The 17,027-nt window shown below is 45.5% G+C and overlaps 1 protein-coding gene across 1 annotated transcript in view; it reads right to left on the bottom strand.

The window, feature by feature from the left end:
* Positions 1–676: 676 nt before the first annotated feature.
* arhgef2b (rho/rac guanine nucleotide exchange factor (GEF) 2b) overlaps positions 677–17,027 on the bottom strand; it is a 36,710-nt gene continuing 20,359 nt past the window's right edge. Inside the window, exons 3-21 of the mRNA XM_005744087.1 lie at positions 14,549–14,616; positions 12,916–12,979; positions 12,694–12,826; positions 11,655–11,758; positions 11,424–11,561; positions 10,839–11,089; positions 8,733–8,858; positions 8,460–8,577; positions 8,132–8,380; positions 7,974–8,053; positions 7,704–7,876; positions 6,899–7,179; positions 4,727–4,804; positions 4,574–4,629; positions 3,905–3,946; positions 3,210–3,260; positions 2,808–3,101; positions 2,353–2,503; positions 677–2,266 (exon numbers count right to left, since the gene is read on the bottom strand). Of these exons, the coding sequence (XP_005744144.1) occupies positions 2,232–2,266; positions 2,353–2,503; positions 2,808–3,101; positions 3,210–3,260; positions 3,905–3,946; positions 4,574–4,629; positions 4,727–4,804; positions 6,899–7,179; positions 7,704–7,876; positions 7,974–8,053; positions 8,132–8,380; positions 8,460–8,577; positions 8,733–8,858; positions 10,839–11,089; positions 11,424–11,561; positions 11,655–11,758; positions 12,694–12,826; positions 12,916–12,979; positions 14,549–14,616 (2,492 nt within the window). The 3' untranslated portion in view covers positions 677–2,231. The remainder of the gene's footprint in view (positions 2,267–2,352; positions 2,504–2,807; positions 3,102–3,209; positions 3,261–3,904; positions 3,947–4,573; positions 4,630–4,726; positions 4,805–6,898; positions 7,180–7,703; positions 7,877–7,973; positions 8,054–8,131; positions 8,381–8,459; positions 8,578–8,732; positions 8,859–10,838; positions 11,090–11,423; positions 11,562–11,654; positions 11,759–12,693; positions 12,827–12,915; positions 12,980–14,548; positions 14,617–17,027) is intronic.

The raw sequence follows: 17,027 nt of genomic DNA, 5'->3' as shown, positions 1-17,027 counted from the left end.
AGGTGAAGTGTCTTGCCCAAGGACACAACGACCGAGACTGTCCGAGCCGGGGCTCGAACCGGCAACCTTCCGGTTACAAGACGAACTGCCAACTCTTTGAGCCACGATCGCCCACGATGGACTAAGCCTCCATCTTTAAGGAAGATGCACGATGACAGTCAACGTCAAATGCTTACTCCAAGCCGGTAGCGTTAGTTACTTTAGGTGAAAGTGGATTGTTGGTTTTGAAGCCCGCTAATTGTGTGTTTGGTTTCAACCTCTCCCAGGAGATTGGCACGGAGAGGAGAATCAGGAAGCACCATTCAGACACGGAATCGCACGGACGAAGCTGCACTTGGGGATTAAGGAGGAGCACCTTTGGATTAGCATCTTTCACTGTTTTTTGTCACTACCTTTGGAAACGCACACTTTTTGGCCAGAGCGCCGCATTTTGGGGTCCTCTTTCTCCTGCACCCGTGACACTTGAGACGACTGTTGTTGTAATTTGACACTATATAAATAAAACTGAATTGAATTGAATGTCAGCCATCTTTGTTTATTTTTAGTTTCAGGAAATAAATTTTCCAAATGAAGTTTGTGTCACTGTGTGCTTAGTTTATCAATTCATTCATTTCTGCATCAGTAATCAAAATCTGAAAGTCATGTTTCATCTGAAGCTAAAAGTAAAGACAAATACTCGAAGAGCAGCTGATTAGATTTATAAAGAGTACAGCAGGAATCACCTACACTCATCAGAGATCAATACAATTACTTCAGTCCATTGTTACTACAGTTAAAATACACTCAAAAGAAATGTTACAGCGGCACATCTGGATGTGAGGCGTGCATCCTGGCGAGCTTTTTTGCATAAACAGAAATGTTTTGGATCCCAAAGCTTCAGATAAAAAAAACATAACAAAACAGTGATGAATCACACTGTAGAAACTTCCCAGCGTTAAACCTGAAAACAATCAGTTATTCAAAAACTTCAAAATCACATTCAGGTCCTGATGTTACAAATTCATTTTTTTGTGTTTCCAAAACCTATAGAACATCATGTGAACTCACAGGGGGTGGGACTACTGTCCATAAAACACCTGATCAGAGATGATCAATCACACATGATCAGGACAGAGGATACCCGCATTCTTCGGTAACGCTTTCTGCTTTATCAGCGCCAAACTACAGTTCCTCTACTGTCCAGCAGAGGCAGCAGCGAGTCAGTCCCAAAACCCTTACATGTTAAAATAAACATGCTTACAGCCTGATTCACAAACTGGTCTCTATAGATAACACTCTCCTGTCTGAACTGATTAGAGTTTGCATTATTAGGGGCATGGCCTCTTTGACTGATCGCAGACTTGTTAAACTTGCTGTAGTCCACCCCAATATGATCGCATGATTACATCATCACCGGCGTCTGTTGTTCTTTTTTGTAAATGAACAATTTTCTATGTCAAACACTGTTCCATCATCATCATCACCGGACGACACGAGGAGCTGACATCATCACCTCCATGCATCAAAAGAAACAAGCTGATTGGTCAATTCAACCAATGTCCTACACAAGTATAAGAGACACAGCCATGCTAACATGCTAATAGAAGGAGCTCTGTGCTCCTTAAAAACACACCTGACCTACAATCCAGCACTACGTGAGTCCCGACCCCCAAAACCCACATCTGACCACACCAACCTCCAATCCCTCCCCATAATCCCAGTCCTTTCAATGCTTACATACTGGTAATGGTTTCTGTAAATCAGACACCATTAAAATCAAAACTTTAAATATGAGATGGCTGCTGGTCCAAAGGCATTCTGGGTAATGTAGTGTGGTGTGTCTCAGATTCAAAGAATAAATAAAAATCTGTCTGCTTAAAACAAACTGTGAAAAATATCTGGATCAGACCAGATCCAGATCCAGGTCCAGCTCCAGATACGCATGCTCTGGTCCCATTTACAAACAACAAAGAAACAAAAAACATCAAGGGCACAGATCAAACCAGTGATCTAATCACATGACCCAGTTTGTTTGAAGCGGAAAATAAGTTGCCAATTTAACCTCGCCCTTACCCTTTTGGCTCCAAGTTTTAGAAAATGTTCCAAGAACAAAAGTCTGATTTGGTCTAAAAACTGTAAAACAGGCAATGGCATTATATCCAGGGCCTTTAACAATAAGAGTCCGATGTGTGTCTGTGGCATCGCAGTGACAACAGCAGAGGTCCCTGAGGTCATCGGCTGTAGGTGGGGCGTTAACTCTCGCTCTCCTCTGGGATGTCCTGCAGGTCTGAGGGGTCAGAGGTAATAGGTTACCATGGAGACCATCATAATGCCATGGGCTTTCCATATTGATTGTTGATCAGTGGTACTAACCTCTGGGGCTGTCAGAGCGAGGAGAGATCTTCATCACTTCCTCCTCTTCATTTCCTTCTTGGACGCCATCTAATTGGTCGACTGGATCCTCGGTGGCTAGTGGGGCAAGGGGGCGGAGCTCCAGTTCCCGACTGCTACGCCTCTTGTTAACCTGCCAACAGACAACTCGGATTTATTTCAGTTTTGTCGACTCATCGCGCTTTAGTAATGTAATGTGTGCGTGTTAGTCCCCATAGGGAAATAGTTCCTCTGCATTTAACCCATTCACCCAGTGAAGCAGTGGGCAGCCACCAATGCAGCGCCCGGGGAGCAGTGTGTAGGGACGGTACCTTGCTCAGGGGTACCTCAGGGTAGCCATTCAGTGGAGTTGAACCCCCGACCTTCCGATCATGGGGCCACCACTCTACCTACTGAGCTATCCCTGCCCAGTAGGTGAACAAGTGAACCCAACTCACCTGTTCTCCTTTCATAACATCACTCTTCTCTCCATTTTTGCTCCTCCTTCTGGTGCCTGGCTCCACTCCCTCCCAGTTTTGGTCCTCCTCTCGCAGACGGAGGCGTGTCACTTCCTCCTGTAGCAGCTCCACCTGCCGCCGCAGCAGCACCGCCTCCCCGCTGGCTTCCAACCCTGTGTCACGTGACAGTGACCGGCTGAGGCGGGGGCCAGGGGCAGAGCCAGGGGTGGTGGAGGGGGTGGAGCCTGCACTGACCAACAGCGCTAGCATTGAGTCCTGACGAATCACAGCAGCCTGCAACATTGATAACATAAATACTGAATAAATGAATCACTATTTATACATTTATTTGGGTTAATTGCAGGATGTATAAACAATCAATACTAGAAATAAGTTTCAGACCTGCAGGGCGTGAAGCTGTGTGCTCAGACCGATCAAGCACTGATGGACGTCCTGCAGAGAGGACAGCTGAAGATGTTAGAACTGCACAGGCAGAAACTTTGTACATCAAAATGTATGAAACGGTGCATGAGCTGCATCCCAACACAGACAGAAACATGTCGATCTTCAAAGCGAATCTAAGCCCTTTTGGCACCTACTCAGATCGACTTGCTTTTATTACAGTCCAGTTACACCTAATGTGCGTGTTCGTCATCATACCGACATGTCCGAGTGTCCCGTGATTAATATGCGACGACTACAACAAAGGTGGACGTGGAGCCAGCAGTATAGCTGCTGCTGGGTCTGTGGCTTTTCGTCAGACTCGTGCACCTTGTGTCGGTTTTTGCAGCCTTTTTCCTCGTTGTCGGGTTTCAAAAATGTCTGTTTTGATTTTCGTGAACGAGTTGCTTTCGTGACTCTTTGAATGACGCCACTGACCAGCCAATCGGTGTCACGAAAACTGACATCACATTTTAGTACCTGCCCGGGTCCCTTGGAACCCGAGCCGAGCAGGTACTATTGCAGTATGTGGTGCCAACCCCGAAAACCGGCGAACTGTGGCAAGGCGATCCGAGTAGGTACTGATGGAGAAGGGGCTTAGGTCTTTGACTTCTTGGTATCAAGAGGTTACTCAGAAAAGAGGAAGTAGGTGTTACCTCGTTCAGGGTTCGCTCCTGCAGCTGGTTACCATTTCCATCCTGAAAGAGAAAAGAGCTGAAACTGAGAGACGTGGAGACAAGCTGCCACAGACCTTCTCTTATTCTGAAGGTTCACTCAGACATATGAAAACATACAGTTTATATAAAGAGGATTTATTTGAAGAACTGTGGTTCAGCAGACAAACATTTAAACACAACTGAAGGTTTGCATCGTGCAGATGCAGGTTCAGCTTCACGAACCACCTGAAACTTGTGGACCAATCAGGTGGAGCCTCTGTTGTACCAGCTGCATACGATGATGTTATAAAAAAGGGAAATGTTGCGGAACGTCGACCATGTAAGTGAAGAAGTAGCTCCACCCGCTCGTCTGTGCAGTGAGACGTAAACGAGCCCCTCAGAAAAACATTCTTCAACATTTACTTGTTTTTTACTGTCACCTGTATCTTCATTTCTGCTCCAGTTTCCATGGAAACAAAATCCGCCAAAACCCTGCTGTGACATTGGGATCATATGACCAATTGCTCACTGATTGGTTAAAGACTGTAAATAACTTCCATGGACCCTCTGAGCATTCAAACATTTTAGCTGTCAGAAGAAATATGAAGGGTTGAAAGTTTCACTTCTTTAAGACACACACCTGAGCAGAAGGTGAAAGGTGAGCGTTACCTTTGAGGACTTGTCGTTCAAGTCAAAAGAGCCGTTCAGAGAACCAGAGTCACCATCTGAGAGAAAGAGACAGGTTATCAAACAGCAACAGAAAGATGATTTCTGCATCACAACACGAAGGGGCGGAGCACAAACAGGCGACAGGTGACTCACCGCTGATCTCCTGGTTGCCGTTGGTTATGGAAGATTTCTGGATGCTGGCATCTGACAGCAGCTCCGTCAGTCTGTCGACTGAAACAGAAAACATGGTGAGCCTGATGGTGAGCAACCGACAGCCTGGACCGAGTCTCTGTTAGCGCTGGAAGCTGCTCGGGGTGGAGGATGTCTCGGAGAACGTTTCCTTTAATGCTCAGTTCTTCTTTGTTCCCAGATGTTTATGTGTGGCACAAAGACCTGAGGTGTGATGGCTTCATCCCATAAATATCAATTTTAAACATCGAACCAGGTGAGCTACATCCATGTAACCACGGCAACATCTGACCCCACTTCCGCAAATCCCTTTATTGTGGCGGGAATGAACCCTGTATAAGTTCCGGGTCAATCAGCTGCATGTCCCCTGCTCCTATGGACTAAATTGAACTGTTGATACACACAGGTCATCCATCCATCCATTCGCTTCCGTTTATCCTTTACAGGGTCGCGGGGGGCACTGGAGCCTATCCCAGCTGTTTTAGGGCGAGAGGCGGGGTAGACCCTGGACAGGTCGCCAGTCTGTCGCAGGGCCGACACACAGGGACAGACAACCATTCACACTCACATTCACTCCCACATTCAGACCTATGGGCAATTTATTTTTTAATTATATTTGGATTTGGATTGGAGAATAAAAACCATCTGCATGGGAACAAAGTCCTTCCAGGTTTTAGATTAAGTCCAGGAGAGCAAATGATGAAGTGATCAGCGGGTGCATATTAACCTCCACCAGCTATTACTAGGAGAGTTGCTCGCATGCTCTCCCGAAGGAGATATATAGAACACATTACATGGAACTATAAACACAAACTGGGGGGGTGCCCATGCTGCAGTCATGGTGAACAAATAAGTAAATAAACAAGCAATAGTAATAGAAGTAAATGTAAAAAATAAATAAATAAATAAAACAAAAACCAACCAAGTAATAGTGAGATCAAGTGAAGTCAGCCCTCGTGGGGGTGATGAATTGGATCCAATTGTTCCAAATGTGGTAGAATTTGGCTTTTTGCTTTCTTAACAGATATGTAAGTTTTTCCATCCTAAATATCTCTAAAATGATCCCAAACCAGTCATCCAGGGTAGTAATTGTTTTTTTACTCGCCACCAAGAGTAATTGCACCAACTTAATCTCACTCCTACGTTCCAGAAAGGGGACCAAACTCATGTATAAAACCTTGAAATCTAAAGGTATTTGAACGTTAAAGACTGCACTTAAGGAGACCTGAACACCTATCCAACAGTTTTTTAACTTGGGACAGTCCCAAAAAACATGAAAATGGTTAGCAACAGTCGAGCCCCTTTGTATCTCTCCTGATATGGAGTCTTGAAGCACCTAATAATATTCTTCCAGCCATGCTCCTTCCAGCTCATAGAACTGGACATGGACCACTGGCAGTACCAAACATTTTCCCACTCCCCCACAGAAATACCAATTCCTGATTCCCTTTCCCATTTATCCTTAGTGTATAAAGTGTTATCCTTGCTGTCACTAGAGCGAGCTTTGTATAGTTTAGAAATAGATTTAGTAGGGGTCATGGTTGTGGCATTTTTCAGGATGAGGAAAAATGCGACTCAACATCATTGATGCCTATGGGCAATTTAGATTAACCAATTAACCTATCCCCACTAACTGCACGTCTTTGGACGGAAGCCGGAGTACCCGGAGGGAACCCACGCAAACACGGGGAGAACATGCAAACTCAACACAGAAGGAACCGGCCTGATGGGGGAATTGAACTCAGGACCTTCTTGCTGTGCGGCAACAGTGCTGACCACCGTGCCACCGTGCTGTCCTATCACAGGTCAATGGAACAAAACTGATCTCACACTGGACTAAACCTCGTCCCACCTCCTTTTGGGACCTAATAAGCTGTTTTGTGTTATTACCATTATTTCTGTTCGTGATATATATGCATATATTTATTTTCTGTATACTTTTGAGCTCTATTTCTGTTTCCTGTGTTTTATTCACACACTCAGGCTCCGTAGCCTGATTAGCTCATTATCTATGAAGCTGCAGTTAGGCGCCCTGGTCCTTTACCGCGTTACACCCTAATCTCCACCAAAGGTCACATGATCTGTTAAAGTCTTAGTCCATCGTTCTGGACCTAAGAAGCATTAGCACCTCCTCACCTTCACCGATGGCAGCGAGGAGGAGTGGCTCAGCCTGAGGTGCCTGAGGAGTGTCAGCTCTAAAAAGGTTCCTGCAGGAGGAGGAGATCCTGACCTCCATGTCTCCTTCTTCTTCTGCCTTTCCTCTTCCAGACGCCTCCACCAGATCAGAAAACAGAGTGACGCGCTCCTGTAAGAGCTCCAGCACCTCCCTGTCCTTCTGCTGGATGTCAGCTCTGAGTCTGCGCAGCAACGCTTTGTCTTCTGTCTCAATGAGAGGAAAGTCGTCTCTGCACGGACAGCTGCAGAAAAAAAATACATCAGTAACTAAAGTACACAGTAACTACAGTAACTACAGTTTGCAGTAGTTACCACAGTAACTAAGGTCACCAAAACTAAGTAGAGGCGCAGAAGGTAACAAATACAAATACCAGTTTCACAGGTTAAATATCAATTATATATATTTGGCCTCTGTAATATTATGGATATTTATAATTGAGCCGTTTGTGAGTATTAGAGCGATTTCTTATGTTTGTATTATTTAACTGGTTCAGCCTGTTGCTCTTAAATACATCATTTCATTTGATAGTTGTGATTCTGATTCCTGCAGTACGTCATATACTAAAGAGAAAACCGGACATCAAAACTCCCACAAATACACGATGCCGTGCACTGGTCGAGACACTCGACTGCAGGAATATGACTGTATTATATTCACTGAATTTACAGGCGCTCTGTATTGTGATAACTGTCGTCATCGGGGTAGGAAATGACGCACAGCCAGAGCACTTCGTTTCCTCAGGACACACACGTGTGTCTTGCTCACCTGGTGGCGGCCTGCTGGATGCGGCTCATCCAAGTCTTCCTGTCTTCTTTCGATGAGGCGTGCAGCTCATACATCTCCGGGGGGGTGGAGTCACTGATCAGGTACATCCCTCTCTCCTGATTGGCTATGTCTCTGACAATCAGATTAGTCAATGAGACCACTGGAGACTTGTCCTGAAACGCAGGTGAGCAGACAGGTGAGCAAACAGGAAACCTTGAACAGAGCTGAAGAAAGTCAGGGGGCTTTCGAATGTTATCAGGCATGACTCACCAGTGACACAACAAAGGTGAACTTCTGGTCTTTCTCCTGGAGGAAAACCAAGATGTCTGACATCAGCAGCACCTGCACATCTGGAGACAAACACAGTCGTGACTTGCAAGCTCTGCCCACACGCATGTTGCACCACAGCAGGTGATAAAGCCCACTACCTTTCATCCTGGTACCCTGGACCTTGCAGAGGAGTGTCCCCTCGTGCAGGAGCCTCCTCCTCAGCAGCTCTCCACCTCTGAACACGCCTCCTCCCCGGACCTCTGCCTGGGCACGCGGGTCCAGGCGGGCATGGATCTCCTGCAGCCTCCTGCTCCGGTCAAGCTCCAGGACCTCTTTGTCCACAGAGCTGATCAGCTCCTTCAGGAGGCCCAGTGCGCGGCTCAGAGCCTGTGCCTCCTCTTCGCAGCCTGCAGGAGGTTATGGATTCATCACAGTCATAAGTCAAAGGTCATCAGAGAATCCTAAAGGTCAAAAGTCACAGATTACCTTTAGTGTTGTCCAGGATTCGCTGGATGAGGACGGGGTACTTTGTGATCCGCTGCGTCACCAACAGGATGCACTCCTGGACGCCGTGACGCCGCAGCAGAGGACCGCGAGTCACACGCTGAGCATTGTGGGAAAGGATGGAGACAGGAAGTCAGCATCAGAAACACCAGCCGGCCCCGGGCCGAACCAGCTTGCAGCAGCGTAAATCAAAACACATCTAAAGTGACCATGACGGTTCCAGGATCAGCCTGAAGCCACAGGTGAGCGCCTCACCCTGATGAACTGCTGCAGTCTCCGGTCGCGAGCCAAAACTTCCTTGTAGAGTTTCACAGCTTTCGGATGTCGACTGCAGAACTCTGAATAAACTTTCTTCCAGTCATCAGCAGTCTGCCCTGAGAACTGCACACACACACACACACACGTGTAGGTTCGGTGGATAAACTCAGATCTTTGGCGTGTCTTTGTAGCGACCGTCTGGTGAATGCCATTTTAAAATCAGTGCCAAGTGGTTGGTTTATGTTGACAAACGTGACGTTCAGTTCCGGGCGAACAAGCCTCGGGTTTTATTAAATAAATCCATCCATTGCTGTTGTCATTCTGTATGTGGACACGACCTCATATAGGGCTGCTCGATTATGGCAAAAATGATAATCACGATTATTTGACGATATTTATTTAACCCTTTAAGACCTACTATAGAACCAAGTCCACCAGAGCTTATATTATTTTTTTTACATGCTGTAGGGCCATTTGTGGGAGCATTTCAAGTTGCTATACATCAATACAACTGTTATAGCCCATATTTTAATAATATGTATGCATTAAGTCCATAGTAATTACATAAATTGCAAAAAAGTGCAATAAACTACAAAAAAAATTGAAAATCGCTTTTGTTTTGTTTACATATATTTCTACTTGGAGAAATTTAAGAGGCTTATCCCTCAAAACTTTAAATACAATAAAGTTGCAAAAAATAGTTTCCCACCACAGGAAATTTATTTTGAGTGTCTTCATAGTTTTATTTTGGAGATACAGCAATTTTTATATACTGCAGGAAAAACAAAAAACAATCCTATGATGCAAATTTGCAAAGAAAACAGCAGGTGCATCATTTCACTGTGGGAAGTGTTACGAACAGCTGATAGGATCGGCAAAGCGTGTTTCTGGAATATTATGCTTTTGTTCCTGCAAGCGCTTTTTATGCAATTTTTGCAAAGCTTTATGTGGAACGAAACCGTGACCGAGGACAAGCTGATGGCATCAGATGTAAGTACAACTCCTCTGGTTTCATATGCAAAACAAATTATTGCGCTAGCTTACACGGTTCAGGTTCTACAGGGATTTAAAAATAGTTACGCAAAACGGAGCGTGCTGCTCTGACCGGCTTTAAAGGGTTAACAATGGCTTTTAAAAAATAATATAAAATAGTGTGCAACACCACTGAAGTTTTGTTTTTTTTTACCTCTCTTTTCAACCAACGGCAGTCACTCTCCAAATAACTTCTGCTTAGCTTTCCGAGCTTCCCTCGGGTCCTCTTAATCAGCGGTCTCCAACCTTTTTTGCGCCACGGACGGTTTATGCCCGACAATATTTTCACGGACCGGCCTTTAAGGTGTCGCGGATAAATGAGGGAGGGGCTAATAATCGGCTCTGTCATTTTTAATGATCGTTGAAAGCCCAGATCGTAATCGTGATTAAAATTCGATTAATTGAGCAGCCCTAACCCCATATTTGAACTCTTCTTCAGGGTCAAGCGGTCATAAAACATCCTACCTTTGCTTAAAAACTCAATTCTGATCTTTTGATCAAATCCGATTTTTTTGTCTGTTTTTTGTTCACACTACAAATAAAATGTGACAGCAAACGTGCTCTGAACGTCTCAAAGCGGCCTGCATGTGCAAAAGAAGACGTCACACACAACGCGCTCTGTTCACGGTAGGTGTTGTTGCAGCAGTCTACCAATTTCTGCTCAGTTGTAACCGACAGAATTTTGACAAATTAATTAGAGAAAGAAGGACACTGAGAAAACAGAGAGCCCGTGCTTTAACAATGGCCTTGTTTGGAGCAGTGGCTGCTACCTCCGTGCAGATGTATATATGGACACGGAGTCGTTTGTCTTCTCCAGCGCTGATAATTGGGATCTGTCTTTTGTCAGTGACGTAAAAGACTAATTTAATGCGACATGACCATCAAACAGCAGTCACTTTCTAAAACATCAGATATGTATCGGATTCAGTACCACATACAAAAGGTCGCATTTGAAAATGTCGGATTTGTGCTGTTCAAACTGCCATACCATACTTTCGCCTGCAGTGGGAACGTAGCCTTAGAAGCCCTGTTAGCAGCGAGGTGTGGGTGCAAGAGGTGGAGTCGTCGTACCTGTCGGACCAGCAGGTCTCCCAGCTTGCGCACCGTGAAGTTGGTGGAGCTGCCCTCCACCAGACCCGCCTTCCTCCTGTTCAACAGCTCTGACAGGAAGTGGGAGTGAAGCTCCAGCAGTTGGTCCAGACATGGGAAGATGGTGTGGACCACCCCCGCCTCCAGCATCACCTCCTCCAGCATCCCCCGCCGGTACACGCCCTCCATGATCCTCAGCGTGCGGACGTGGTGAAACTCGGTCTGGATCAGCTCTGAGGCAAAGAGAGAGCTCGGTCACGTTTCTTCTCCAGCTGTGGCGAGCACACGCACAGCTGTAGACCACGCTTTAGTTAAGGTTTTAGAATCGACTACTTCGTTGGGACTGTAGAAAAACCCGATCCCGCCCACACAGAGCACTGACACGTCAAACACCTTTGGGAGGAACTAAAACAGAGACGCCAAGTGCCAGACCTGACAAAAGCTCTCCTGAACAAACGGGCAAAAATTCCCACACATCTGGAAGCTGTATGAGCTCCAAGTTTAAATCTCCCGCAGGTGTAACGAGTCCACATGTTGTGTGTGTGTGTTTGGTGACTGTTGCTGTACCGTAGATGACGTCCTGCTGCTTGATCAGGTCTTTGTGAAGTGTTTGCAGGAAGTTGGGCTCCACAGCGAGGCTCCAGCTGTCGACCTGCACGCAGCTGCCCTCCTTCTGCAGCTCGTCCAGCAGAGGGCTCCACTCAGCTGCACACAGAAAGAATGAATCCCATCAGGTTACAGCGCCACCTGCTCACATAATTAAGATCTGATAGTAATCAATAAAAGTGACTAACAGACCGTCATCAGTAAGAGACTCCATGGACAGAGTCCTGCTCCTGAAGTTCAGAGACTCTGTGGACTGAGACAGGATCCTCTTGAGACCTGCAGAGTCCTCGGTCACACTGAGGACAGACAGAAAGGTGACTTATGATGCTCTGATGGTGTGAAGATGCAGAGAAGCAGGTGAGCATGTCAGCTGTTGACTGCCATGGCAATTAATAAATGTCTGAATGTCTGAGTGTGTTGAAGCTCGTCATATCGAAAACTTTTTCAAGTCACTGAAGCTGCAATACTCGATTACAGTAATCGAGTACAGTAGAGTACATTAGTTTAAAGATAGAGAGCTTCAGTGTTTTACTTTTGCCCCACAGAACACTGAACTAGTTTCACTGGATGCGATTTAAAAGCTTGCTTCACCTTCCCCACAAATTGATTCTGTTCATCTGGACGTTTTCAGCGGGAGAAACGTTTCTGTGGGCTGGTTTCAGTCACTGAGCAAATGTCCTGTTTATGAGGCTGGAAACCTGCAGTCAGCTGAGACTGAAGAAGTCACCTGGATGAGTGACGAAACGTTTGTCCCACTGAAAACATCCAGATGAACAGAATCGACTTTATGGGATTTACTCACCTGGATGACTGAGCACGCATCAAGACCTCACTTTGTGATGGGTGGCGGTTTGATGATGTCATCATCTGGATTAATTTTTTTATGTTTTATTCTTAATGAACTCTGCGTGAATTTATTCTTGCATATAATGAATTTTACTTCTTTCGCTCTGCGGCCATATCTCTAACCCTCCCAGCAGCTGCTTCCTGCAACCACAAGAACCACAAGATGGCGATATCGGAGCCGAGCAAACCGGAGCCTCGTCTGTGACCTGGAGGTTTATATTTTAGCTCAGCTGAATGTTTCCGATTTCCAGTCTTTCCACACAAAGTGGTCAGTTTATTAGGAACACCCATAATCAATTTAGTCTGTACATTTGCTTTTCCTGTTTCTGATGCTCCTGCTCAACCACAACAGCCAGCAGCCAATTAGCTCCGTGCTCAGCCTCACCCTGCGATGTTATTTGTGGAGACACTTTTGGCGAGCGAGAGGCCAGATCGAACGCGTCTGGAGCCGAGCAGCGACTGACGAAGGCTGTCAGAAGGATAGATGGCTGAGCTCGGTCGCTCCTTCATCATAGGCGCTGAAGCAGAGAAGAAGAAAAAGTCATCATTGTGACAAACAACAGCAAAAGAAGAGGAAAAGGAGATGTTTTTAGGTGACAGGACTCACTTTTGCTTCTCATGGCGACGTTCTGCAGAGCTGAACTATTTCTCGCTAACGCCAGCTTCTGTTGCTGTCAGAGAGAAACACAGGTCAACCTTGGAGCGACCAAAGAGAGAGAGACAGCCTGCGTTCATGAGCAACACAGCTGCTCCAAAAACCCGGGTCACCGACGTTTGTGGCAGTTCTTTTTATAACTTCGCTCTGTGTTTCACTATGGGAATCGCCTTGGTGTGACCAAGAATCTCCAATGACACCATGTCTGTCCATGACAGACCTGGCGAGCCGTGCTCAGGGCTCCACCCCCTCGTTCTAACACGGCCGACCAACCCCTGCTGACTCATTCTTGCTTTCTTCCTGTGAGAAACTACTTTGAGCTCCCTCAGCTTCTCCAAGCTAACTTGATTAGCTGCTTAACAGTTAGAATGAGGGGGCGGAGCCCTGAGCCTTTGGCTCTGTTGATCTTTACTCACTCCTGGCGCGCTCAGAGTCGAGCCCCACATATTCCTGCTCCACAATAATATTGCAAGCTTACTCAAAGAGACGACTTGAACTGAGCAAGGAGAATCCTGAGACAGGACGCACACATGGAAATATCCTGTTTTCCTTTTTCCAGCGATCAGTTCAGTGTTTTAGTCAAACTTCTACACAAAGATCAGTGCACAATAAAAATTACACAACATTTCTCAGTAGTGTGCACACAGAGCATCATTCATTTTCTTTCTTTTACTATCCTCAGTGCAGGTGAATGCCTCATCTGTGCTATTTTTCACCAGCTGTCACACAACTTCAATATATGCAACAGCACAAAATGCTGTCAGCTTAAAGAAAGAATTAGTAAATATTCCACTACAGGATGTCCCAAAGAAAAAAGTATGCTTTGATGCCATTTATTTTTACTGCAGTGCATCAATTCCCTTTTTTCCCCACACATCTTTCCTCTGTGCAAGAACAGAGGCATCTTGCTCCATTCACTGAATTCAACAGTAGACTTTCAGATTTTCAGAGTTAATAAATATGTAAATATGTGAAAGTAATATGTTTTACCACATCATTGTTCTAACTGTGAACAATGCACTGAATGACGGTCAGGTTAGGGCTGATTTTTTTCACTCAGTGGTGTGACACCTATCACAGCGGCTGCACCATCCGCTGCAAAGCCGCAGAGATTAACATGTATGTGTTGATCTCTGTCTCTCTCCCACAGCATGTCTTTATCCTGTCTTCCTTCTCTCACCCAAACCGGTCGCAGCAGATGGCCCCGCCCCTCCCTGAGCCTGGTTCTGCCAGAGGTTTCTTCCTGTTAAAAGGGAGTTTTTCCTTCCCACTTGCAGCCAAGGTGCTGCTCATAGGGGGTCATATGATTGTTGGGCTTTTCTCTGTATGTATTATTGTGGGGTCTACGTTACAATATAAAGCACCTTGAGGTGACTATTGTGGTTTGGCGCTGTGTAAATAACATTGAATTGAATTGAAGTTAATGTAACCTTTTTTTTAGAAAGACCCTGATAGCAAAGCTTTCTGATGTAAGATGTAAACCAAGAGCGAACCATTGTTTTCCCCAGTGTGACTGTAGCCTACCAGGACTGGGACAGGTGTGTGCAGACAGACAGGTAAGAAGAGAGAGAGAGACTGCTCTTACCTTCTGCTTCATCTTAGCACAGCTCGCCAGACTGTCTCTGCAGCGATTGTGGATGGTGACATTACATGCTATGAGACACACAGGTAAAGAGAGACACGGGTGTAAATGGGGTGACCCAGCTGTCTTAGCTAATTATAGGCCAATCTCCAACCTTCCTTTATATCAAACATCCTTGAAAGAGTAGTTGTCAAACAGCTAACAGATCATCTGCAGAGGCTTATTTGAAGAGTTTCAGTCAGGTTGCAGAGCTCATCACAGCACAGAAACAGCTTTAGTGAAGGTTACAAATGATCTTCTTATGGCCTCTGACAGTGGACTCATCTCTGTGCTTGTCCTGCTAGACCTCAGTGCAGCGTTCGATACTGTCGACCATAATATCCTATTAGAGCGATTAGAACATGCTGTAGGTATTACAGGTACTGTGCTGCAGTGGTTTGTATCATATCTATCTAATAGACTCCAGTTTGTGCATGTAAATGGAGAGTCCTCTTCACACACTGAGGTTAATTATGGAGTTCCACAGGGTTCAGTGCTAGGACCAATTCTGTTTACATTATACATGCTTCCCTTAGGCAGTATCATTAGAAGACATAGCATACATTTTCTTTGGTATACAATGAAAATGTATATCTCTGAAATTCGAAACAATGAACAGACGCTGAAAAACTAGTTCATGCATTTATTACTTCTAGGCTGGATTATTATTATCAGCACTATTATCAGGAACTCCCTGCAAAGCCTTCAATTAATCCAGCAGGAAACAGTCTGTAAACGAGCTTCTTACAGTCCAACAGAAACTCTACAACTTTTTTAAGATTCAGATGGCCCCGCCCCTCCCTGAGCCTGGTTCTGCTGGAGGTTTTTTCCTGTTAAAAGGAATTTTTTCCTTCCCACTGTCACCCAAGCGCTTGCTTACAGGGGGTCATATGATTGTTGGGTTTTCTCTGTATTATAGTAGGGTCTACCTTACAATATAAAGCACCTTCAGGCAACTGTTGTTGTGATTTGATGCTGTATAAATAAAAAAGAGAAGCGAGAGAGAGAAACCCAACTACCACAGTGGTACTGGAACCTGCAGAAACCAGGCAAGAAAGAGACCACTTACATGCTAAAGACACACATTTGTTCACTGTGCTGACCTCACTTTTTCCACAGAAGATGTCGCCAGTAAACCACAACACACACACAGTTAAAAATACTCTGTGTTCTGGGTGTGTAAGTTTCTTTTTATAAACTTTCTTCAGTCTTCGAGTTGCTCTACACCAGGGGTGTCCAACTCCAGGCCTCGAGGGCCCGTGTCCTGCAGGTTTTAGATCTCCCCCTGGGTCAACACACCTGAATCAAACGATCAGTTCATTACCAGTCCTCTGGAGAACTTTAAAACGTGTTGAGGAGGTAATTTAGCCAAATCTGCAGGACATCGGCCCTCGAGGCCTGGAGTTGGACACCCCTGCTCTACCCAAAGATTTGTCTGTCTGTATCGTTCTGTTCTGTCTGGTGTTGCGCTGTCGTTGTTTTGTTTTTTTGCAGTTTTAACACATTTCACTTTATGTTGTCTTGTGTTGATTGGCTGTCATTTGTAGCACTGTGGTCTTGGAGGAACGCTTTCTCCTTTCACTGTGTACTGTACCACTGTACATGGTTGGAATGACAATAAAGCCACTTGACTTGAAGTCTGTGTACACACACACACACACACACACACACACACGTAGACATAGTCCCCTTGACCCACTTCTCAGGGTGCATCTGCAGCAGCCAATCAGAGTGCAGGACAACAAGGTGTGTAGGCTGACACACACACACATACACACTGGGCGAGGGGCTTGGGGGGATGGGGCGGGAAGAGGGGTGAGTCTTCTTTCACCCGCTCCTGAGGTCTACGTGTGGTCACATGACCAATCTGTTGTGTTCAACAAGGAGATTTGATGTGTTACACTGATCTCAGCTGACTCTGTGTGTGTTAATCCGGAGGTACATCTGTTCATTGTGAGGAGGATTAACACACCGTCTGTCATACACACAGCAGACAAGCCCCCCCCACACACACACACACAAGTTCGATCAATCTGTAAATCGACTGTATAAATAAAGTTTCCTGTGTGTAAATGAACTGTAAACCCTCCCTCTGTACAGTTGTGCTTAGGGATGGGTATCAAAACCCGGTTCTTGTTGAGAACCGGTTCCCACTGTTTCAGTTCCTTGGAATCGTTTGCCATTTTTGCAAACGATTCTCTTATTGATTCCAGTCGCCCCGAATGACGTCACCACGTTGCGGAGCGTCATTTACCTGGCAGGAAACATGGCGGCTCAAACGCTCAAAAGTTTGGTTATACTTTACGAGAACAGATGACAACAGGGCAACTTGCAACACTTGCAAAGTAGATATTTCATTTATGGGAGGAAACACTACGAATATGCAAAAGCATTTGCTCACAAAACACACGATGACCTTAAATGAATGTCGTGTTTTTAATTC

This window comes from Pundamilia nyererei, unplaced genomic scaffold (assembly GCF_000239375.1).
Source record: "Pundamilia nyererei isolate P.nyererei 1_Seehausen unplaced genomic scaffold, PunNye1.0 scaffold00139, whole genome shotgun sequence".
In the NCBI taxonomy this organism is placed as follows: domain Eukaryota; kingdom Metazoa; phylum Chordata; class Actinopteri; order Cichliformes; family Cichlidae; genus Pundamilia; species Pundamilia nyererei.
Note: the sequence above shows the minus strand (reverse complement) of the source record. Positions and strands in the feature narration are given on the sequence as shown.